The sequence below is a fragment of the Martes martes genome, assembly GCF_963455335.1.
Source record: "Martes martes genome assembly, chromosome: 9".
NCBI lineage: Eukaryota > Metazoa > Chordata > Mammalia > Carnivora > Mustelidae > Martes > Martes martes.
In genome coordinates, this window is record NC_137896.1 from 104,290,955 (window position 1) to 104,316,832 (window position 25,878).

A 25,878-nucleotide genomic window follows, 5' to 3' on the forward strand; every position below is an offset into this window, starting at 1 on the left:
CTTGGCTTCAGATTCTCTTCTTTCTCACCATACAACCCAGCTGTAGGGATCTTCCTTCTGAACGGCCTTTCGTAACGCCTGGGTGACTGGCCCCATCATGTGTTTTGTAATGGATGGGAGCAGAGGATTGAGGCAGCTCTCCCCCTAGCAGTAGCTCAGGGAGTGTTTAGAGAACTTTCATGAGAACATAAAAATTCTGAATCTTCTAGTCCCTTTCAAAGGGACACTACATTTTTTATCCATTTTCTCCTGTTTTAGTTCTTAAAAGTATCTTCTGTTCTACATACACTTATCATGGATCTTCCCTTGACTTGAGAATCAGCTGTTCAGCCCGAGATCTCATGGATCCATGCATGTGAAAGCTGAAAGGGAACTTAAAGATCATCTAATTGAATTCTTTAATTTTATAGTTTAAAAAATTAAGACTAATAACTGTCCCTGAAGTTTGGAGGCTCAGCCATGGATATGACATAGGCCATCACCAAGAGTTTCATGCCTCAGGTCACAGAACTGTACCCCTTTTTTTCTTTTTTTTCTAGGATTTTATTTATTTGAGAGGGAGAGAAATCCAGCATGAGCAGTGGGGACGACAGAGGGAGAGGGAGAAGCAGGCTCCCCACTGAGCAGGGAGCCCAACCCAGGGCTCAGTCCTGAGCCGAAGGCAGATGCTTAACCGACTGAGCCACTCAGGTACCCCATCTTTTTTTTTTTTTTTAAGTAGTCTCCACATCCAGTGGGGAGCCCAACACAGGGCTTGAACTCAATGACCCTGAGATCAAGATCTGAGCTGAGATCAAGAGTCAGACACTTAACCAACTGAGCCACCCAGGTGTCCCTCAGACCTATACCCCTTACGTAAAATATCCAGTGCCCTTATATCATTAAAACCATTTCTTGGGACGCCTGGGTGGCTCAGTTGGTTAAGCAGCTGCCTTCGGCTCAGGTCATGATCCCAGCATCCTGGGATCGAGTCCCACATCGGGCTCCTTGCTCGGCAGGGAGCCTGCTTCTCCCTCTGCCTCTGCCTGCCACTCTGTCTGCTTGTGCTCACTCTCGCTCCTTTCTATCTCTCTGACAAATAAATAAATAAATCTTTTAAAAAAAATTAAAAAGAAAAAGTATTTTAAAAAAAGAATTCTTTCCTATTTCATACATCTTCCGGTGCTATATTCTTTTCTCTTCCTTGGTAAGACATAAAAGAAGACAATAAGTGAGTAAGAACATGTTTGTCTTTTCAGAAGTCACTCAAGTTTAAGGACGTGGCTGTGAAGTTCTCAAAGGATGAATGGAAGCAACTGGTCCCTACTCGAAGGGCTCTTTACAGGGAGATGATGCTTGAGAACTATCAGGGTTTTGTCTTTGGGTAAGCTTGACTTTCCTCTGTGACGCAGAATCTGCCGCTGGGTGTGTATGTAAAGATGGCCCTTCTTTTCTTACTGGGGCAGAATTGTACGTCTTTGGATAGATCCCTGGGAAGGGTGTAAATGGTTTGTGAGTTTTTTTAACTTTTGTTGTTTGTGTTTAACTAATGACTGTCAGGACTGTCAGTAAGTGGCCTTTTTGATCTGGATAAAGTCTGTAGGGTAAGTGAAGTTTGGTCTGAAGACCCTAGCTTTAAGCAAAAAATTGTATTATATAAAATGGAAAATGGGTAGCCCCTTTCCTGGGGATTTTCATAAGGGGGGAAAAATCAGATAGATGTTTATCTGTGTTTTACCTAAAATTGTGAAACAATGGAAATGATGCAGGCACTTGGGAATGGGGATTTAGGTAAATGAATCATTGTACATCCATAATAGACTACAGTATAGTATGGGCCTTGACCATGAGTGAAATTTATAGAGTTGGCAAGATATTAATGATATCCTGTTAAATGATAAAAGCAGTGTACTAAATGATTGGGACCGAAGTACATTTACAACATATATCTGTATGTACAGAAAAAGTCTGGAAGAATCTACACCAGAATTTTACCCCTAATTATCTTTAACTAGTAGTCTTAGAGGTAACTTTTTCTCTTTTTATATTTCTTAATTGTCTACAACGAACATAACATTTTTTTTTAATTTAAAAAATTAAAGGCAGAGGGAGAGCAAGAGAGAGAATCCCAAGCAGGCTCCATGCTCAGCACAGAGCCAGACACGGGGCTCAGTCTCACGACCCTGAGATCATGACCTGAGCCAAAATCAAGAGTTAGATACCCAAACGACTGAGCCATGCAGTGCCCTGAACATGAATTTTTTTTTCCTTAGGCTCCCTGCTGAGCAAGGAGCTGATGTGGGGCTCCATCCCAGGACTCTGGAATCATGACCTGAGCCAAAGACAGACACTTTACTGACCGAGCCACCCAGGCGCCCCTGAACATGAAATATTTTTAAAGCTACAAAGATGAGGAAACATTAAATGCATAGTGATTAACACCAAATTTAGCACAGTGGTTGCCTCATGGTGGGGAGGAAGAGGGAGTGAGGGAGGGGCTTCAATCTTAGTTTTAATGTTTATTTCTTAAGTTAGATGATTGGTTCATAGGTGATTGTCTTAGTCTTTATGCCTTTTGTATGTCTTAAACATTCAGTAATGCATTTATTTTTTTTTTAAGATTTTATTTATTTATTTGACAGAGAGAGAGAGATCACAAGTAGGCAGAGAGGCAGGCAGAGAGAGAGGGAGAAGCAGGCTCCCCGCTGAGCAGAGAGCCCGATGTGGGGCTCGATCCCAGGACCCTGAGATCATGACCTGAGCCGAAGGCAGCGGCTTAATCCACTGAGCCACCCAGGCGCCCCTCAGTAATGCATTTAAAAACTGAATATAGAAAATGTATATATGTCACTATATAAATTTACATATATATGACATTTATAAATGTCACTACTTTATTTTTTTATTTTTTTAAAATGTCACTACTTTAAATCATTAAAAGCCAAAGACATTATAATTTTTCTTTTTAAAGATTTCTAAAAAATTGTTTACTAATGTTTTCCGTTTTAAGCATTTAATATTAACTACACATAAGCTGAATAATATTTCTTAAACTGTTTCAGTTTAATTTGTAGTTGCATTAGATTCAGTATAATCGCACAGAAGTGTAATTAAGGGATACAAATCTATTATTTAAAAAACTACAAAAGAAAGTCAGGTAGCTTCTTCACCTTAGTTGCTTGAGGTGTGGAACCTTCTCCACATTCCACTTCTCCAAACTAAGAATTTTCCCTCAACTCACAAGAATACTAATTTCATCTGGGGGAGGTTCCTAGATCAGGGCAACTACTTCAATAGATCTAATTCAGATTTTCTAAAAAGTCAGTACTGACTTCCCTTCAGAGAAGGAGAATTAGCATCTTAGTTTAGAAATTAGCATATGCTTTTTGGATACTTCCATATTCCTCTCTAGGGACTAAGAGGATCTTATTAAACCCTGGGAACAGTTGTGAATTTCCATCCCAAACAGCCGTTTCTCATTTTGTCCTTTGCGAGCAGGACTTCTAGTTCCTAAACCTGACGTGATTTTCCAGTTGAAGAGAGGTGAAGAGCCATGGAAACTTGATTTTCAGGAAGATGAAGAAAGTCAAGTCCCAGGAAGCACTTTTCTGGGTATGTGTGAACTGGGTGGTTGGGATTTCGCTGGACAGATCATTAGAGACCACTCCTTGGGCTAGTCATAGGCCTGTGGAGAACGGTCACTGCTGTACTGCGCCTTTGTCTGGAAAACTCAGGCCCAGAGAGCCACATGGGTTTCTTGTCTCCTTTATGAGGTTTATGCTCAAATGCGCTGTCTTCTCAGTCAGGACTGCCCTGATGACCCAGTCTATAACTGAACTCTCTCCGTCTCTTTCCTCCTCCCCTGCACTACCTAGCTCGCTTCTCAGTGTGTCCTCCTAACGTACCATATTTTTACTTGTTTCGTGTTTGTCCATATCTACCCTGATGAAAATATAAATTCCATCAGAGGTTTTATGTGGCTTACTACTGGACCCCAGTGTCTGGAACAGTGCGTGGTATACAGCATTTAGGTACTTGTCAGATGAACAGACAGACATCAGGGTCCCACCTGTTGGGGGTTTAGGGGGAGTGGGCAGAGGGAGGGTTGAGACCTATTTGTATTTAACTCTGATAACATTTTTTTTATCTTTCCTACTTACCTTTTACCTTATCTCCTTCCTCTTCCCTTAAAAACCATTGTCATTGACAGTTCACTTTCTAGGGTCCTAGCCGATCTTCCCACTTACTCTCTGCTGTTTAAACTCATGGAGGTGTAGTAAACTGAGCAGTCATTTCCATGCTTCTTCCCTGCTTTTCTGCATGTGCTTCTCCCTCATATGTTCTTTTGGTTGTTCACATGGCTCACATATCTTCCAGAGCTCTACTTAAATGTCACCTCTAGATGACCACTCTAAAGTTTTCCCTCTAAAGAAGACCCCATTCCAACTTCCATTCATTTATTTCCTTTACTGGACTTACCATATGTGTTCCATTTTATTTGTTTACTCTCTGTCTTCTGTCGTACAGGATATAAGCATCACGAGGGCCGGGCCATATCTCTCTTGTTCAGTAGAGTCCCAGTGGCTTCTTAGATTACTGTGTAGGCATCTAGTAAATATCTAATGAATGAACAACAGAAACATGGGTGGTGGGCTAATGCACAACTTCTACTTCTCTTCTCTGTTCTAACTCTGCCATTTTTCAGCCTCTCTGTGATGTTTTTCTTTTGAGGAGTTACCAATAAACCAGGCAGTATTTTGTATTCATTCTTTTCTTTTCTTTTCTTTTTTTAAAGATTTTATTTATTTGAGAGCATTGGAGAGAGAGAGAGAGAGCACAAGCCAGGGGGAGAGGCAGAGGGAGAAGGAGAAGCAGACTCCCTGCTGAGCAGGGAGCCTGATGTAGGACTCGATCCCAGGACCCCAGGACCATGACCTGAGCCGAAGGCAGACACAACCAACTGAGCCACCCAGAATGAACTCCTGTTCATTCTTTTCGTAACATAGATAATGTTCTCTTTTTCACTAGCATCAAGACCCAGTTATATCTGTAATTTCTATTTGTTTTAGACCAGAACGTAGACTTGAGAGCCAGGACCCAACTCAAAGGCAGGATGTTTCTAAAAAAGCAAAGTCACAAAAGACATTAATGGAAACACTGAGAAAAGAGGGTCCTCTGGGTCTTGTACTTGGCCCAGAAAACCTTGAGGGCACCAAGAAAGAACATCTTTCACGGAAAACTTTGAAGAAATCCTCCCCCAAGGAGGACTCGCAAAGGTCCACTCCTGCCAAGAAAACCAACAGTAAGGGGAGAAACCTTGAATGCAGCGTATGTGGGAAGACCTTATATAACCACTTATCCCTCACTCGTCATCAAAGGACCCACATGGGAGAGAAGCCCTATAACCGTCAAGGGTGCAGGAAAACCTTCAGCTATAAAAGTAGTCTTAAGAAACACCTGATGTCTCACAGTGGGAAGAGCCCCTTTAAATGCAGGGAATGTGGGAAAACATTCTATGACCGATTAACCCTTACTGAACATCAGCAAACTCATACGGAAGAGAAGTCCTTTAAATGTCATGAATGTGGCAAGGCTTTCTTTGTCTGCTCGTCTTTTACTCGCATTGGAGAATTCACACTGGAGAAAGTCCTTACGGGTGTAGAGAATGTGGGAAATCCTTTTGCGAGAAAAGCATCCTTGCATGCCACCAGCTCACTCACACTGGAGAGTGGCCTTACGAATGCAAGGGGTGTGGCAAAGCCCTGGTTGACCGCTCCTCCCTCATTCGCCACTGCAGAGCACACACCGGAGAGCACCCTTTCAAATGTAATGAGTGTGCGAAAGTTTTCTTTGACCGCTCATCCCTTAAGCAACATCAGAAAATTCATAGCAGAGACAAGCCCTATAAGTGCACCGACTGTGGGAAAGCCTTCCTCCAGAAGAGACCCTTTACTCAGCATCAGAGAGTGCACACCAGAGAGAAGCCCTATGAGTGCAGCGTGTGTGGGAACGTGTTCCGATGCAAGTCCTCCATCATCCAGCACTAGCGACATTATGCCAGCCGGGCTTCAGAGTATCACAGACAAGCTTCTGTCCTGCAAAGGACCCCCGCAGAGACTTAAGACACCTTTGTACAAGAAAAGGAAGCTTTTCTGTTTGAGCGCCATCTAACTTATGCTTATTCTCATGCCTCCGTTTGGTCTAGAGTCTCAATAAATAGTCCCAGTGGACCATGCCACAGACTTCCTCTGGGATGCCTCATACTTTATATAATACTATCACGATCCCCAGATGAGTCAGAAGCTCTCCAATCAATATGTTTTGTAAGTGTTTGAATGGGACCCTAAGATAAGCTTTATTTATTTATCTATTTATTGAATGGGAACTATCTCATATCTGTGCACTGTCGTGTCCCCAGTGTGGTGCCTGCCACTTACGACATATTTTCTCATTTTGTGAAAACCTGTCTAATCATGAGAACTTGAGTCACCAGTCAAAAGTACTTTCTAGAACTAGACACTTTAGTAAGAAAATCAACATGAAGCTAGTAAGTATGCAGGACTGTAAATACCTTCACTGTCATGGTGCTGTTAGCTCCTAATCCACTCTTCTCCGAGGTTCCTGGAGCCCTGGCTTGGGTATGCAGGTGATCTTCACTCAGGATCCTTCGTTTCCCTGACCTTGGGCTCTTCTGCCCTCTAACCTGACCATTGTGCTCTAGTAGACTAGCCCATCGCCCTTGTTTCTAGGTTAGTGGTTGTGTTTTTGTTTTATATTTGTTTAATCTCATTGATAACTAAAATCCCTTAGCCTCGTTCTGCCGTTCCATCTATACTCTGGACACAACACCTTCCCGTTCTCGTAATGTATTTGTGTATAAGGGAAAAATAGTACACACCAAAGGTTCAAAGTCCAGTTGCAAGCCAGCTGTAGCCGTGGCCGCTGGGTGGGGTTCCAGGCTGAAGAAGTCAGCCACAGTAAACCAGGAGATGGGGCTATATCTAGTCTCAAAGAATATCACAAAGCCAAAGTTAACTCCAGGCGTAGCTCATCTGTGAGTTCTCATTCTTCGGTACTAAAGCAGCGGCCATGAGGATGTAACTGAGAGCCAGGCCATCACATCCTATTAGACATGATGTCCTTCTTGCCAGAACATCAGTATGTGTGAAACCAAAATCCACACTGTCCTATCCACACCTACAGTGGCGACATAGATCGGCTTCCTCACACCTACCTCTTGAGAATTCCTCCTTAGTAATAAAGCAATAATTCCAGAGAGCAGCTGAGAGAACATGAGCACTTAGATGAGGAGGAGGACAGATTCCTCACATCTAGGTAGTTTTTTTTGAAAAGCACAGTTGTTTTAATTTCTTATACCATATTGGTATTACAGTGGATGTAGGATAGAGAAGTAGCATGGCACTCTCTTCTTTCATCTTATTAATGGACAGGAATCAGCAGCCATCTTGTGACTTTGAGGATCTAAGGCATGCCTAAAGGATGGGAAAGGAGAAAAACAGAAGACATCTGACTCCTTGATGATCTTATGGAGATTCCATACCAGCTCTAGATTGCCTACTTCTGATCTTGCATGAGAGAGAATAAACCCTTATGTATTTAACCGCTACATTCACAGCCAAAGGAAATTCCTGTTAAAGTAGACAGGCAAAGAGAAGCAGAAGCAGTGTATCTGATCCGATTCCTCCTATTTCCTTCATACATTCAGGTTGCTTCATCCAGCCACCCCTAGGGAGGCCAGATCCCACAGCCCACTGTGTGGCAAGCCTGGAGGTGGTACAAGGAATGAGAAACTTGAGTTGTGCAATTGTTTGGCCTGTGGCAGGTGATGGGGAAAGACTGACACCCCCAAAGAGGTAACTGTCCAGCTGAAGCTGGTGTAGTCAGATGTGCAGTGGGTTCACACGCTCAGGCAGCTGAGGTGGAGCAAAGTGCTGAGGTTATGTGCAAAGGTCCAAAGGTAACATGTAATTAGACTAGGCACATACTCATGCCTGATTTATTGCCTTTGCTGTTTATTTCACTCCAAGTTTGATTGCCTGTCTCCAGTCTGCCTTCTTCTCTCTCTACCCGAGACTTGTAACTCCTCTCTCTTCTGTTGAATCTCATGTCCCTGGGACTTCCACCTGTTTGCCACTCAAATCCCACCTTTACATTTTCAGTTTGGTCCTCTCCCGTGGCAACTAAAGGTTTCCTTGTTGTGATCACTCTGCGTATCAGTTTTCACCTCAAAGTAAATGGCCTGTTGAGGTAATGTAGCCTATAAAGAATGCAGAGATGCTTTCCTGGTGGGATGTTGTGGCAAACACAGAGACAGACTAGAAGGAAACAGAAGCCCTCACTAAATTTAGGAAAACCCTTAAGAGACTATGGGGACTCACTGGGGACCAATGGATTTTTATCTTAAAGTGTTTCAACTCCACTCTACTATGGAACACTAATTTATGTGCTTGGGCCAGCTGGTATTGTCCAGGACTATGTGATTTGTAAAGCAAGGCCTCTGTAAATAAAAGTAGGGTTATGAAGGAAGTCCAAGTTTTCCAAAAGCACACAAATATGAAAGCCAAGAAAAGCAATGAAGGCAATATTAGTTTCAGGCATTTACACCTTTTCTACAAGCACAGAGAAGAGTGTACTCGGTTATTGATCATCTAAGGAGCAGTAAATACTTTGGGATATTCCTCCCATGGACCTTAATCTGTGGCGTATGTGTGTTGGGAGACACCCAATAAGCAAAATTAATTATACGTTAGAAAGAGATAAGTACTGTGGAAAAAAAAGAGAAGTGGTCAGCGAGGGCTTCACAAAGAAGGGGAACAAAGGCTTGGAGGAGGTGAGAGCAAGTCATGTGGATACCCTCCAGGCATATGCTGGATACCCCTCCCCCCAGAATGTCTATCCAGGCAGAGGAAGAAGCACAGAGGCTACATAGTGGAAGCATGCCTCACTGGATTGAGTGACAGGCCAGTGTCAGCAGAACAAATGAGGGGAAAGTGGTAGAAGATGAGATCAGGGAGTTAGTGTGTGTGGATTTTTCAAGGCTTTGTGGGCCACTGTAAGGACTTTGGCTTTGTTTTGAGATAGGAGAGCAGCTGTGTTGAGAATAGGATATGTAGGGCAAGGGCAGGAGTGAGGCCAGTGAGCAGGCATTTGCAGTGATCCAGGTAACAGACGATGGGTGCTTAGATCAGGGGGACAGTAGTGGACATGGCGAGACGTGGTCAGATACTGTATGTATCTTGAAAGTACAGCCAACAGGATTTGCAGAGGAACTGGATGTGGGTTGTTAAGATAAAGAGAAGAATGATGACTCCAAGGTGTTTGGACTGAGCAACTAGAAGGAAGAATTGCCATTTACTGAATTAAGGAAAACTATAGAAGGAATAGTTATGGCATTGGGGGAGGAAGGGCATCAAAAGTTCAGTTTTGAACATCCTATATTAGAAATATTTATTAAACAAAGAAAGACTAAAGAGATTGAGACAGCTCAAGGTTGGAGAAGAAGCCCATGTTAGAGATAGAAATTGGGATCACTTTTGGATGGTATTTAGAACATGCAGACTGAACAAGATTACTAAGAAGTAAGTGTTCACAGAAAAAGAAGAGTGGCCCAAGGATTGAGCCCTGGGACATTCCAAGATTTACAGCAGCTTCAGCAGCCCTTGGAAACTTGTTGGAAATGCAAAACCTCTGGCCCCACCCCAGCACCCTGAATAAGGGTAGAGAGAGTTAAGCACTGTGTTTTAACAAGCCTTCCAGGCAATTCAGATCATGGTACATTTTGAGAATCACTGGTTTCGAGGCTGGGGAGAAGAGGAGTCCACTTAAGAGACTGAGAAGGAGTGACCAGTCGAGGAGGAAAACCAGAGTTTTTCCAGGAGCAGGGAGTAGTCAGTTTTATCAACTGCTAGTGATAGATAGGAAGACTGAGAACTGACCATTGATTTGGTAATAAAAGAAGGGGGATTTCTGTGATTGGGTTGGTAAACAAAAGGGGGGACAGTATCCCAGGTGTTCAACCATCCTCCCTTTTAGACAAGTCAACTAGTGGCACCTTTCATATATAACAGTGATGAAGTTCTTGAACCTAGGTGAGGTTCGGTGAAGTGAGGTTCGGAGCCGACAGCTAAGAAAGAATTCTTAAGACGTCTTTGGTGCAAAAAGGTGGTTTATTAAAGCATGGGGACAGGACCAATGGGCAGAAAGAGCTGCTGCCCCGGGGATGTGAGGAGTGGCTGGTTATATACACAGGAGTTAGGTAGGTGAGGACAAAGTGGGTATTCAGAAGGGCTATCAGGGTAAAGAAGACTGTCAGGATATTGAAGGCCTGGTTACTATCAAGCCAAGGCCATTTTCCCTCTAATGAGGCACTAACATAAAGACAATTGGGAGTCTCCTGGTGGAATGTCACATTCCTGCTATCAAGCGTCTTTGTTGAGATTTAGGTTTAGAAGAAATTTAACTTTACTTATCCTTCTACCTCAGCCTCCTTCAGTTTTGTTTATGGAGGGGCGGATGACATTAGGGCTTGAGGAACTGAGTTATGTGCCTCTGGAAATTGGGCTATTGATAGGTAACTTCTTTGTTGTAAATCTCAAGGACATTTGTAAACCAAGGGAGACTCCTGCCTTGCAGCGTTGTGATCTCTGCAAGTTAACTATTTGTTTTTCTTTTAGGGCAGTTAGAGGTGCCTGAGGGGAGCACCGAGGGGAGCGGGTGGAGAGCGGGTGGAGAGGGGGTGGAGAGGTGGAGAGGGGGTGCAAGGTGCCAGCCTTTGCTTTGCCAGCCTCCTGCTCCCTCATCAACAGTATTTCAAATTAACTATCCACTCCATAGCTCTTGCTAATGGAGGAAGGGAGTTGGCGGGGGAGCTCCTTTCAGTTGTTCTTTGAGCTGGTAGAGCAGTGTTCTCTACCACATGCCCTCTCTCCTCTCAGCCCTAGATGACTGGACCAAAAGCAGCCGATCTTAAGAGCCAGTTAGGAGATGAGCATAGCTATCTGTGTAACAAACCCAGTATAAGAGCGGCTTACGTAAAATAGAAGTTTACATCTCAGGTTAAAGCTCCAGCTCTGTTCCAACAAATTGTCAGGGGCTCAGTTCCATCTCTGGGGTTGGTTTGCCATTCCTCTGGGGTTAACCTTATCCACGTGGTCCACGAGGACTTGTGTTCCAGCCTGCATGGAGGAGTTTTCCTCTTCCCTTTAAGAATCACTTTGCTGTCATTTCCCTGGCAAGGGGTAGGGATGATAAGAAATGTAATCTTTACTCTAGGAAGTTTTAGGCCTACCTAGAAGTTGGGAACGCTATCAGAGCAAGGAGAAATTGTCATTGTGGCTTCTACCCAAACAGGGACAGTTAGGCTAATTTGATTTTCTTTCTTGGGAATCTGAACTAGAGAAAGCTGACTACTTTATTGTGGGAGGATACGGGAGACCATGCACTGGCCTGAAGATACACCCAGTCCCAGCTGGGAGCTCCTCGAACTTCTCTGGAGTCTTGAGAGACTTTTCATGTTCCAGTCGCCTTGAGGTTAGCGGTACCAGTTATTAACTAATAATTTCTTGGGGACCTGTGTCTGTGTTGAGGTAATTTCCGGGACTGAGATTTCACTTTTCCTTATTCTGAGACACAGCCTGGAATACACACCCCTGGTTACTTTATATAATCCCTGTTCCCGTCACAATGGGCTCATACCATGGAGGCGCAGAAAGGAAGCGACGGGGATGCGGGCGTCTCCCCTCTGAGGGAGCACCGCAGGTAAAGAGGGAACCCGGCGGGGGAGGGGCAGGGTGCCGCCAGGCCCTTGGCCCCTCATAGTTGCGGGGCAGTAAATGTGTCATGCTAGGCGGGGTTTAGCGCGGTCGAATACATCTTGTGGGCCTGCGTCCAGAGTCAGCACCAGGAAGGCGGCGTCTTTCGAGCAGCCAGCAAGTGTTTTTCTAGGGGGCTCGACGCTCTCGGAGAGCCACTAACTGCGTGGCGTCGCGGGACTATCAGCCCCGACTGGGAAGGTCCGCCTGGCTAGCGTCCCGCGGAGTCCTCTGGGAAGCGGCGTTCCGTGACGTGCGCCGCGCCCCGCGGAGGATTCTGGGAGTTGTAGTTCAGCCTTGAGTTCAGGCCGGCGAAACTTGGCCTGGCGGACTACTAGATACCTTTGTCGACTGGCCGGGGCTTCCTCCCAGTCGAGCAGGAGGTCGAGCCTGTTGTCGAGGAGGGCTGAACGCGGGGCCTTCCAACTCTGAGTGGCTGGAAGGAGGGCGGCGGGAGGCCCCCGGGGTGGCGCCAGGCTGCCCTGCGAGATTCGCGCGCGCGGTCTCGGGCCTCCGAGTGCACCAGAGCGGTGGACACCCTGGGTCCCTCGCACTTTCGCTGCTCCCTTCTCCCGCGGCATTCGTCACCTGCGCCGGCCGGGGGAGGGAGTAGCCATGGAGCCTGGGGCAGAGGTGAGAATTTCGGAGGGATGCGGCCGCAGAGCCTGCTGGAGAGAAAAAGGGAAAGGCTGCCCTCTGGCTGGGCAGTCTCTGGAAGGGGAAGCATCACGTCTTCTCTGTGAGACCACAGCCTTTCCAACTGGTTGGTCTTACGTTGAGGTTTTGAGGGAGAGCCCGCTACTTCATTGCCCTGCTGGTCTTTGGAACGATGTATGCCTCCCTTGCACCCAAAATCATCAGCTCCAACAATGTGGCTTTTGATAATGATTTCGTTTTCTCTTCACGGGAACCCCATAAGGTGGTAGGAAGGAGATTGTCATACCCATTTGGCAGATGGGTAAAATGAGGATTCCAGAAGTCACAGGATTTGTTTAGACCTAGGATTTTTTTCCCCTATAAGACCCATTGCTTTCCTAAGAATGCCAGTATCATATCTGAAAAACCAGTGTTCAAGAAGACTTTAACTAGTCTTCCTTCTTCCTGTGAGCCTGGAATAGAACAAGATTGGGTCATTAAGTGAGGAACGGATTGACACCTAGAAACTTTGAGTACTACTTGGACTCTCACTCAGCCGATGAGAGGTAGAAATACGTATTTAATTTATATGTCCAGATTTTCATAGCAGAATCTTACTAGAGTTTAAAGGCAGAGGAGCATAGGAGGAGTGGGAGGCAATGATGGTCATGTTTGTCTTGATTCAGGGATGCTGTGGGATTGTCCCTCGATTTCCTGTGTTGACTCTTCTTAGGTGACAAGTAGCTGTGTACGGCAGTATCTGCAAGTTTACTACAAGGCAAGAGTAATCATCATGGCTCCTGACTCCACTTGTAGGGTTACTTTCTGAAGACTCAACACCTTTTCTATGCTGGAGAAAATGGCATGACCACTGTGCTACTGACCCCTGCCTGCATCCCAGGTGGGTTTAATTTCTTCTTTTTTCTCTTTTGTTTTCAGAACAGAAATATGATTTCCTCCATTGTGTGGGAGTTGCTCACCCATGATTCCTAGACCACTGGGTTCATCCTGATAAAATGATGAGTGACGAACCAGACAGTAAATGCTCCTCACTTATGCAGAACATTCCCTTTGGCATTCCTTCTCGATCCACTGAGTGCTCAATTCACTCTTACTCGCTCTTTGGTGCTGTCATTGGCCTCATGGTCAGATGCAAAGTAATAAAAGCCAGTTTCCCTGACTCACAAAATTTACCAAGGAAAAAAGATAGAGATAAGGAAAATAGTTAATCAATAAAAAGATATATATACATATAAAGATGCAGGAATGACTGGTAGGACAAGTCATAAACAGCCTTGGAAGAGGTTTTCCATCCTCTAGAGTATTTGAGGGAAAAAATACTGGGATAAAAGCTATACTTTGGAGAATAAGAGAGAGTAGGTAGTAGGTAGTTGGAGAATAGAATAGAGGAGAGAGAAACAGCTTTCGCAGAAAGTCTGTAAGCAAGTTGGAGGTCTTCACGGTATGTGTGTCACTGTAGGGTGAGCGGGAGTGTGGTAAGGGAAACTTAGGTATTTGTAGTCAGACTGCAGGAAAACCTACATGGGGTCTTGTTCCAAAGGTAAATAAAGCCCCATAAAAGTTTGTAGAGGCCCAGCAAGATGAAACATACCTCTCTCTGATTGAAGGGAAATTAGTCACGATGTTTCTGTAGGCTCTGGCCTGAGACCCTGGGAGAATAGCAGACTCTGTGGTAAAGGCAGTGGGTCTATTTGACAACTTCAGACCTGCCTCCCAGCACATAGATCTGAAACGTAGATCTCTTTCAGAGGAAAGGGAAGACAGAGTCAGTAGCCTCTGCTGGACAGTTTCCTGTTGGTCTTCCTGTGTCTTCAAGCCCCAGCACATGCACAGTGAGCAGCAACTCTTTTTTTTTTTTTTTAAGATTTTATTTATTTATTTGACAGAGAGAGAGATCACAAGCAGGCAGAGAGGCAGGCAGAGAGAGAGGGAAGCAGGCTGCCCACTGAGCAGAGAGCCTGATGCGGGGCTCGATCCCAGGACCCTGGGATCATGACCTGAGCCGAAGGCAGAGGCTTTAACCCACTGAGCCACCCAGGTGCCCCAAGTAGCAGCTCTTTAACAAGTTCAATTGCTGAGGTTTTCTCAGGAAACTAAAGTCTGAAAGGAACTGCCAGTTAGTCTGTTACTGTTACTATTTGTAAAGAGAGGAGACTGTATAAATTATATTGCTGTGTTGATCACTCCTAAGGCATATGGCCTTGAGGGACCATGAACTTAAATAAAAAGGGTAGTGATTTCATACTTCAAGTATTAAAGAATTAACATATGTGAAATTTAAGAAACAAAACAGAGTAGCATAGGGGAAGGGAGGGAAAAATAAAACAAGATGAAATCAGAGAGGGAGACAAATTGTAAGAGACTCTTAACTAGGAAACAAACAGCATCGCTAGAGGGGAGGGGAGGGGGGAATGGGATAACTGGGGGCTGGACGTTAAGGAGAGCAGGTTATGTAATGAGCATTGGGTGTTATATAAGACTGACGGAATCAGTGACCTTTACCTCTGAAACGAATAATACACTCTATGTTAATTAAGTAAATTTAAGTAAAAAAAAGATCCAACATAAAAATAAAAGTAAAGAATTAAATTATTTTGAGCAGAGGATTTTCCAATTAGGTAGTTCTTGTAACTTTATTTTATTATATGAATTGTTTTTACCATTTATTTTTGGAGAGCTGTATCATAAACACTAGAATGCTGACTACAAACAAAATTACCCAGTATACTCATAGGTATGTTCAGGGAGCCATGGCAAAAGTGGTAGTTGAAAGAGAGACAAGACTTTCATTTGCTAGCATCCCAGGGAACTGGTCTGTTTTAATGTATCAATATTATATTAAAGTTGTACAGGAATTTTTTTTATATAGAATTAGAAAAATTAGTATACATCTGTGTTATCAGCAGTAAATAGATCAGCTATAGATTCCGAGGAGCATGGCCCACTCTGCTCCCTTACCCTGCATTTTAGGAGACAATCTGAGCTGTGTGCCTGTCACATAGATCAAGGTTAGGCTTGGCACTCCCGCAACGTCTGATATCCTTCTCTTCCCTTCCCGACCTGTGTTCCCATGCCCACTTTTACGGAACTTCATTTAAACTTGTTTCTATGACTTCTTCTTCAAGTGTTCCTTCCTTCGTTCAGCCTTTGACAAATACAGTGTTTCTGCTTTGTGCCAGATAACCGGGGTTGCTTCCGTGAGCAAAATTAGACCCAGCCTTGGCTCTCGTGGAGCTTCCCATCGAATAGGAGACACAGACATGACGCACAAAATCAGTGTGTGCATCACCCGAAAGAAGGGAAAGAACATGGCACTTCAGCCCAGAGAGCCAGGAAAGCCTTCCCTGAGAGGGTAACACCTGAGCTGAGATACAAAGTGTGAGCAGGGTTGAAATAGCTGAAAGGATGCGGCAGGGGGAGAACATTCAGGAAGAGGAAGCAGCTTGTACAAGGGGGTTAAAGGGAATGTGGCCCACATCTCAAAGGCAACCACCAGCTGGAGTCACAGGGCATGTGGGAGGAGTAGTGTGTGAGAGGGAAGAGAGAGAAGACAGAGCAGGGTGGCGGGTGTCAGACTCATCAGGGCCATTATGAGACATGGCAGGAACACTTTGAGGACTTTGGTAATTTGAGCTTGAGATACTGTTTTACAAATAAATCTACATTCTGTGACAGGTATAGCAAACATCTTAACTTTTAATATGTATTGGACAGATTTTATTCTTAAAGGAAAACTAGAGGGGCGCCTGGGTGGCTCAGTGGGTTAAAGCCTCTGCTTTCGGCTCGGGTCGTGATCCCAGGGTCCTGGGATCAAGCCCCGCGTCGGGCTCTCTGCTCAGCAGGTGAGCCTGCTTCCTCCTCTCTCTCTCTGCTTCCTCTCTGCCTGCTTGTCATCTCTGTCTGTCAAATAAATAAATAAAACCTTTTAAAAAAAAAAAAAAAAAGGAAAACTAGAGAGAAAAATTTTTCCTATTTCTTGAACCCCTTACAGTCTGAAACCATACCACCAAGAAAATAGTTAACTCATAACTATATTTTTTTACAGAGAGAGCCAGACAGCACAAGTTGTGGGGGGGATAGCAGAGGGAGAGAGAGAAGCAGACCCCCCACTGAGCAGAGAGCCCAATGTGGGGCTCACTCCCAGGACCTGAGGTCATGACCTGAGAAGAAAGCAACCACTTAACCGACTGAACCACCCAGGCGCCCCTTTCTTTCTTTCTCTTATACTGTCTTCCTAGTAACCAAGGAAATAACACTGAATAAACTCTTTACCAAACGAATTTTTCTTTTCCCATGAACAGGGCTTCCAATTTCCAAGCGTGATGTCATCCCTCAGTTGGAGTGTGGGGAGGAGCTAGAGAGAGAAGTATCAAAAGCGTCAGGTGAGTGGTAACATAAAACCCAGATGGCCAGTGGGATCAAATGGGTCAAAGCATCTTGGAAGTGCTTGTGGAGGAGCTTTTCCAGATTTCACTAGACCCGTGGAAACATTGAAGTGAAGTCCCTTTCTCCGGTGCTGCACTCCAGCTCTGTGGATGATCATCTTTTATAAATGCATACATTTTACACTTTTTTTTTTTAGAAAAGAAATATTTTCCACCCTTTCAAACCAGTTCTTTTTCCCAAATAAGGTAAAATGAAGTCAACTTTTAATATTTGTTAATAATATGCTTGGCTGTTAGGCTCTAAACCAGGCTTTTCATATATGTTATTTTATCTCAGAGTGTGACTTTTTGTCTCAGATCGATGACTAAAAATCGATCTCTTGACTTTCCCCTTGCCTCCCTCTTTAAGTAGAGGAAGCATAGAATAATGGTTGAGTGTAAACCTTAGAACCAGTCTAAATGTGTTCAAAGCCAATCTCAACTACTTACTAGCTCTGTGGCCTTTAACAAGTGAATTATCCTCTCTGTGACTCAAAGTTCCCAATTATAAAATAGAGATAATGATAGCACTTAACTCAGGGTTGCTGTGAAGATCAAATGAAATAATCCAAGAGAATTGTTTAGAATAGTACCTGGCCAAATGCTAAGCAAGTAATAACTATTGATTAAGTCCTGGTAACTTATTTTGAAAGATATCATGAATTTGACTTGATCATTTCTATCAAAATGGATACTGTCATGGACTGCCTGCTAATTATATTTTTCCTAGTCTTATCCTTGTCTTACTGAGGCAGCATCCCCCTGCTAGATTCCCCACTCTGCCAGTTCCGTATTCCTCTGCCTGCTTTCAAGGCTTTTGTTACTTACCTGCCTAACTTTTTCATCTTCTTCATCCTTCAACTTGAACCCTTAACACCAGACAGGCAGTCTCTTACTTTCCTCCACTTCCTGTGTGTTCTCCATGGACATTTGGGGATTTAATTCCCCATTCCCCATAGCTGAAAGTCCTGAAAGTCCATTTGCCTTAAACCTGTTTCTACCCATTTGCCCTTTAAAATCCCAGGTACTTCCCTGATTACGGCATGTAGTTGAGAACATTGTATTGCATTGATTTTTTTATGGATATTCAGGAGCATTTAAGCCTGGAAATATTTAAACATTTTTAGCTTTTCTCCCAGAACCCTTACTAGGAAACCTAGGATTTGGGGCAGGTGCCGTGACAGATTGGGAACAAATCTGAGCATATAGGGATTTGCCCTTATCCCTACATGCTGCTCTTTTTTTCTGAACTTCGTTCTATTTAACTCTTTGAAATTTGTTAAGTGTGGGGCAGTCAGAGCTGATCAGTTGCTTCTTTTTTTTTTTTTTAAGATTATGGGTGCCTGGGTGGCTCAGTCGTCGAGAGTCTGCCTTCGGCTCGGATCATGATCCCAGGGTTCTGAGATCGAGACCCTCACTGGGCTCCCTGCTTGGCGGGAAGCCTGCTTTTCCCTCTCCCACTCCCCCTGCTTGTGCTCCCTCTGTGTGTGTGTGTATGTGTGTGTGTGTGTCAAATAAATAAATAAATCTTTAAAAAAAGAAAAAAGATTTATTATTTTTTGAAGATGTATTTATTTATTTATTTATCTGAGAGAGAGCACAAGCGGAAGGGGCAGAAGGAGGAGAGAGAATCCCAAGCAGACTCCATGCTGAGTGCAGAGCCTGACATGGGACTCAGTCTCATGACCCTGAGACTATGACCTGAGCTGAAATCAAGAAGAGTTGGACGCTTAACCAACTGAACCACCCAGGCATTCCATTTGCTTCTTAATCACTAAGCTTTGTGATGATGTGAAGTTGCTGATCTGGACCACTTTGTTTCTTTGGTTTTTTAAAATTTTTTTAAAGATTTTATTTATTTATTTTAGAGAATGCATGCAGCTCGTGCGAGTACACACGAGCAGGGGGAGGAGCAGAGGGGAAGGGAGAAGCAGACTCCCCGCTGAGCAAGGAACCTGATGCGGGACTCAATCCCAGGCCCCTGGGATCATGACCTGAGTTAAAGGCAGATGCTCAGCCGACTGAGCCAACCAGGCGCCCTGATCTGGACCACTTTGAATGCTAGCTTAAGAGAATCCGTGTCTCATCTTGAGACAATGAATCCAACAGAGATTTTTTTTTTTAAGGTTTTGAAGGTCAGTCTATTAGTAGTGATTGGGAAATCCTGGGATGGGGAAAGACTGGTAGCAACAAGATCAACTAACATTGATGATCTCAAGGCATGAGGTGCGGAGGCTCCAGTGAGGGGGTGAGAGTGGGCAATCCCTACAAGACTGTCTTTCCCTGTCTCCACCTCACCCGTTTTTAAATCTCATCTGCCATTTCCCCATATGACCTCTGCCTAGTCTTACTCTCTGTTATTCTTTCTCATCTCCTCCCTTCCTGGTTAGAAGAGTATTGAGTGCCTGCTCACTCTTTCCCTTTTGGGCACCTCTTTGCCCACTCATCTTTCTTTTCTCAAGTTCTTTCAAAATTACGAAGTGACTTTTGAGAGATTTCAAGTTCCTCTGTTCCGTGTAAGTGTTTTTCATTTGTTTGTTTTTCATTATTTTCCTACCACAGTAGTTATTTTTCTTTCCTGTGTAGGAAATGATCCACGTGTATTTTTGGTTTTTTTTTCAGACTGAGAGAAAAGACCAGAAGGCAAGGAGCTTACTCCAGAACAGAATATTTCTGAGGAAGAATCAGCCCCTGGTGCGTTACTAGAAAGATTTCCAAAGGAAAGTTCCAGTGAATGTGAGGATTCTTTAGAGAGTCAGCAGGAAAACCATGAGAAACATTTAGTACAGGAGGCTGTCACTCAGAAGAAATCTTCTGGGGAGAGACGTTACCAGTGTGATGAATTTGGGAAAAGTTTTAGTTAGAGGTCATCGCTTACGCAGCAACAAGGAGGGAGACTACGTAACTGTGATTCATTTAAAAAGAACTTAAAATTCAGATCTAATGAGGCACGAGAAGATTTGTGCCGAAAAGAAACCTTGGAAGTGTAATGAGTGTGAGAAAGCCTTTAGTTACTACTCAGCTTTTGTCTTGCATCAGAGAATTCACACAGGAGAAAAGCCCTACGAATGTAACGAATGTGGTAAAGCTTTTAGCCAGAGCATACACCTTACTCTACACCAGAGAATTCATACTGGAGAGAAACCCTACGAATGTCACGAATGTGGGAAAGCCTTCAGTCACCGCTCTGCTCTCATTCGCCACCATATCATCCATACTGGAGAGAAGCCCTATGAGTGCAGTGAGTGTGGGAAGGCCTTTAATCAGAGCTCATACCTCACTCAACATCAGCGAATTCATACTGGAGAAAAACCTTACGAGTGTAACGAGTGTGGGAAGGCCTTTAGCCAGAGCACATTCCTTACCCAACATCAGGTCATTCACACTGGAGAGAAACCCTATAAGTGTAATGAATGTGGGAAGGCCTTTAGTGATCGATCAGGACTTATTCAGCACCAGAGAACTCATACTGGGGAGAGGCCTTATGAGTGTAATGAGTGTGGGAAAGCCTTTGGCTACTGTTCAGCCCTGACTCAACACCAGAGAACTCACACTGGGGAGAAACCCTATAAATGCAATGATTGTGCCAAAGCCTTCAGCGACCGCTCAGCCCTTATTCGTCATCAGAGAACACACACTGGAGAGAAACCTTACAAGTGTAAGGACTGTGGAAAAGCTTTCAGCCAGAGCTCATCTCTTACAAAGCATCAGAAAACTCACACTGGAGAAAAGCCCTATAAGTGTAAGGAATGTGGAAAAGCCTTCAGCCAGAGTTCATCCCTTTCTCAACATCAGAAAACTCATGCTGGAGGGAAAACCAAAGAATACGGAAAAGCCTTTAGTGAGCATTCAGCCTTTGGCCAGCAAAAGAGAATTCATACTGGATAAAGACCATGTAGATGTGGTACCTTTAGAATATATTTAGCAAACAATTACTAAACGTCACGTGAGGGCTACAAATGAAGTTCAGAATGTGTCATGCAAACGATATTAATTGAGAAGTCATTGCTGATACATAGTGTACTTAGAATGTGAAGGAGGGGTTTGACATTTTTTCAGTGCAGCAGAGGACTTTAAATTTCCTCGGGGAAAGAGAATGATTATTTCCAACACCCTGAGGTGTATGTAAGCTTCCAAATCCTTGGGAGAGAAATAGGGTGTGTGGTGATGCAAAGAAGGCATCTTGTCTGGGCTGGATAGTCTCTTAATGCTAAGGAAACGAAGCTTTAAAGAGATGAGGGGTTCTTTAGGGAAATTGCAGAGGCAGAAATAAGAGATTAAGAATTCATGACAAGTTGGTCCAGGGTTGGGAGTGGCGGTGGAAGGGAAGTGGTCCTCCGGCTTAAGTACAGGGTCACTTAGAAGATAGATGAGAAGGATCAAGAAAAAGAACTGGGGGAATGAACTCAAGAAATGTTGATTGGGATAACTACCCAAATGAGTGCTCCCAACCAGGGAAAGTATTAGACTCGTTAGTTGGCCAGGTGTGGAGTTTCCACCCCAACACCAAGGAATGTCGGCATGGTAGTCTGCTGCCGCACTCTTTGTCTCGGAGACCTTGCTTACTGATTCACAGCCTGCTGAGAATCATACTAACTCCAGAGGTCAAGACTGACAGTCTAGAAAGAGAAGGTACAGAAGGGACCTTTGATGTTTTCAGTCTATTTTAAGCTATGTATTTTAAGCTAAGTTACCTGAGGATGTGCTTATTTATAAAGATTTTACCTCAATCGTATATAGTTTGTACTTTAGACTCATTCATACCATAGTCACATTAAGTTGTAGACCTGAGCTGACACTGCGTATTAGATTGTGAAATTCGGTAAGACTTTGAAATACCTTTCACCATTTTATTCTCGGGTAGAGGCACAGGACAGCCATATATATATATATTTTTTTTTTCATTGAAACTTTGAAGGTTATTGCACATATTTTGAGTATTGTGTTTTTAGTTTTCACAAGTTTGATCATGTGTGTTGATGTGGATTTCTTTGAGTTTATCCTGTTTTCTGAACTTCAGTCTGTAGGTGTATGTGTTTCACCACATTTGGGGCATTTTTACCCATCATTTCTTTGAACACATTTTCCAGCCCTCACTCCTCTCCTTCCAGGACCCTGATGACACACATGTTAGATCTTTGATTGTAGTCCCACAGGTTCCTGAGGCTCTGTTCTTCTTCTGTTCTTTTTTTTTCTTTCTCCCCCCCACCACCAGAGTATATTTTTACCTCAATGTCCTCAGGCTACCATAACAAAATAATCTAGAATGGGGAGCTCAAACAACAAATGAATTTCTCACAGTTTTGGAGGCTGGGAAGTCCACGATCAAGCTTTCAGCTTTGGCCCCTGGTGAGGGCTCTCTTCCTGGATTGCAAAGGGCCACCTTCTTGCTGTGTCCTCACGAGGCCTTTTTTTGGTGCTTTCATGGGAAAAGAGAGCTCTTTCTCTCTTCTATTTCCTATAAAGCTGCCAGTCCTATCTGGTTAGGACCCCAGCCTTATGACCTCATTTAACCTTAGTTACCTCTGAGAACCCCTGTGTCCAAATACAATTCACACTGAGAGTTAACACTTCAACATATGAATTTGGGGGGCACACAATTCAGTCCATAGCATTCTGCCCCTGGCTCCCCCAAATTCATGTTCATGCAAAATACATTTGCTCCATCCCAACCCCTCAAATCTTAACTCATTCCAACATCAAGTCTGAAATCTTACCTAACTATCACATAAATCAGATATGGGTGAGGCTTAAGGTATAATTTATCCTGAGGCAAAATTCTTGTTCAGCTGCGAACCTGTGAAACCAGATAAGTTATATGCTTCCAAAATAGGATTGTGGGACAGGCATGTGATAGATATTCTATTCTCCAAAAGGGAGAAATAGGAAAGAAGGAAGGAGTGAGAGGTCCCCGGCAAGTCCAAAACCCAGCAAGGCAAACTCCATAAAATCTCAGGTCTTGAGAACAATGCTGTTTGGCTGGATGCCCCACCTTCCAGACCCACTGAGGCAGTGATCCCACCTTCTGGACCCACTGGTCAGCAGTCTCAGCACCAAGTCTCTGCTGGGTAGCCCTGCCTCCAGAACTTTGTTGGCAACTGTGGCAACTGGCCTGTTGAAACTTAGGTGACGTCCCCACTCTTTGACACAGGAGGCAGGGATGATCCTGAAATTGACTTGAGTCATACTTTCTTTTTTTTGAAACATAGAGCATGTTTGTGGCTGAGTAGCTTTATTGTCCAGTCCTATAGGATCTGAGAGTCTTCCTCCATTTGTCTAGTTTTTCTGTCCCTTGAGTCCCAGCTGGCGTGTTTCTGCTGGTACCATCCCGGCTTCTGTGGAGATGGCTGAACTTAATCACACCCGTGAGTCACACCCCTGTTCTCTATTTCAAATGGTTGTTCAGCCACACCCTTAACGTTCTCTGCAGAACAGGCTTTCTCATATTTTGCAATCTGGGCAGACAGAATTTTCCAAATCTCTAAGTTCTGGGGTTTGGGGTTTTTGTTTTTGCTTAACAAGTCCTTCGATGTACCTCTCACCTCTCACATTTTGTTATAAGCAGTAAGGAGGGCCCAAGCTGCACCTCCAGCACTTTGCTTGGAAATCTTTGTTGAATGTCTACAGTTTCTTTGCTCATAAGTTCTACCTTCCACAAAACACTGGAACTTTACAACAAGGATTGCCTTCCAGTTTCCGATAACATGTTCCTCATTTCTGTCTGAGATTTCATCAGAACAGCCTTTAACATCCATATTTAGAGTGTGCACCTCAAAACTCTGCCAACCTCTACCCATTCCCAAGTTCCAAAGGTGCTTCCACATCTTTAGGTATTTGTTAGAGCAGCACCCCTCTTGTAGGTGCCAAAATCTGTTAATCTGCTTGGGGGTGCCAAAACAAAATACCATAGACTGGGGGGCTCATATAACAGAAGTTCATTTCTCACCATTCTAGAGGCTGGGAAGGCCAAGATCAAGGTATGCACTGATTGGGTTTCTGGTAAGAGGGTTCTCTTCCTAGCTTGTAGACGGCCACCTCCTTGCTGTGTCCTCACAGCTCTTCCTCCCTGCATGCACTTGCAGAGAGAATTCTATCTTCTTACAAGGCCACCAATCCTATCAGCTTAAGACCCCATTATTATGACCTCATTTAACCTTAATTACCTTCTGCAAACCCTGTCTCTAAATACAGTCACATTGGTTAGGGCTTCAACATGAATTGGTGGTTGGGGGATGGTTGACGCACAATTCCATCCACAGTAATTTTCTTTCTGTTGTTCAGGTTGCGTATTTTCTGTTGTTCTATCTTCGACTTCACTGATTCTTTCCTCTGCCCCTTCCCTTCTGATGTTGACTCCATCATTGGACTTTATTTCATTTCTATTTTTCAGTTCCATTTGATTGTATTCTACTTCTTTACTGAAACTCCTTTCTAAAATTGCATCAAGCATGTTTGTCCTTGCTCATCGAGGCATTTTATGACGGCTGTTTTAAAATCTTTTATCAGGCAATTCTAACATCTGTGTCATTTCAGTGTTGGCATCTGTGGGCTGCCTTATTTGAGTTGAGATTTTCCTTCTGTGTGCGCCGGCAATTTTTAGTTGAAATCTGGGCATTTTGGGTTTTATGTTATGAGACTCCGTTTCCTATTTAAAGCTTCTATTTGGGCAGGCCTCTTTGGCGAAAGAGTTGAGGGGTTACTGCTTATTACTGTAAGTTGGTGTTGGAAGTGCAGGCTCATCATTGGCCTCTACTGACACCAGGATAGGCGTCCTCACTACTGCCAGGTAGGGGTGGGAGTTAAAACTCCCTACCAGGCCTCTACTGACCCCATACCAGCGAGGCAGGGGAGAGACGACTTGTCTCTGGGTAGCATTGGAAACCTCCCCCATGGTCTCCATGGGCACTGCCAGGGTGGGATGGGGAGAGTTGATTTGGAAAATTCTGTCCTGACTTGACCTTCTCTGATACCACTGTGATGCGGGAGTGGAGCATTGAGGAACCTTGTTACAGACTGGGGAGGTAGAAGTGTAGGCTCCCCATTTGGTCTGGGCCCTTTGGCTGTAGTAGGATGGGTATTGTCTACAAGTTTTCTGTCTTGCTAGCCCACTTCTTTCCTCATCCTCTGTTAAGAAAGAACAGACTTTTTCTTGAGCCGTTTTTGTTTGTTTTGTTTTGTTTTTTGTCTGTGCCCCTTGGCATTTCTTGGTTGCCAGCTTCTTCAGAATCCAGTCGGGGATAGATGAGGACAAAGGAAAACCCAAGGGACTCAGTCTGTGTTGTTCTTCAGGCCCTGAGGTCCCCAGCCAGTCTGTATTCTCCCCACCTTTCAGAATCTTACGTTGTTTTATATAGAATGTCCATGGTTTTTAGTTATACTTTGAGAAATAGGGAAAAGCACTCCTACATATTTCCCATGACATCCTTTCATTTGACTCCAAAATAGGTCAAGTTGTCAAAGTTTTGTGGCATACAGAGGTATATGCAACTAGGATTAAGTACCAAGAGGAGGGCTCACTTGTCCCTCCAATATAAATTGCCAAGTTGGTAGGTAGAAACTACCAGGCTGCAAGCTTCATCTAGCTTTCGAGGAACTATAGTGTTTAAGTTGAGGAAACAACCAGTATTTAATTGTAGATTACAAATTTCAGAAGGAAAGGTAGGTTTGATTAAGTACATAAACATACGAACTATTGTGTTAGTCTTTTTTATTTATAGCTTTGTTCCAAGAGCATGTAAAAACCACTGGAGAATTGAATTCAGAATTTTGGGGGTTTTTTTTCTACTATATATTACATGTATATAGATATCTGTTTATTTAAATTTGATATACAACACAGAATATCCTAGAGAACCAACTAATAAATGAAAATAACTGGGATTTGGGACAAATCACTTCATCCTTTTAGATCTGTTTCCTCATTTATATATTTTTTAAAAATGTAATACCTCCTTCAGAGTGGCTAGATTATGTAGATAATGGATGGA

General features: G+C 43.8%; 1 protein-coding gene across 1 annotated transcript; it reads left to right on the forward strand.

The window, feature by feature from the left end:
* The first annotated feature begins 12,096 nt into the window (after window positions 1–12,096).
* On the forward strand, window positions 12,097–21,874 carry ZNF892 (zinc finger protein 892). Its single transcript, XM_080814158.1, has 4 exons — window positions 12,097–12,443; window positions 13,180–13,347; window positions 16,769–16,849; window positions 19,514–21,874. Exon 4 carries the CDS (start codon window positions 19,835–19,837, stop codon window positions 20,777–20,779), a length of 945 nt encoding a protein of 314 aa, XP_080670284.1. The 5' UTR covers window positions 12,097–12,443; window positions 13,180–13,347; window positions 16,769–16,849; window positions 19,514–19,834; the 3' UTR covers window positions 20,780–21,874.
* The last annotated feature ends 4,004 nt before the right edge of the window (window positions 21,875–25,878 follow it).

Bases quoted from the DNA above. Each gene is read 5' to 3' on its own strand.
- ZNF892 (XM_080814158.1), top strand. From the start codon at position 19,835: ATGAGGCACGAGAAGATTTGTGCCGAAAAGAAACCTTGGAAGTGTAAT.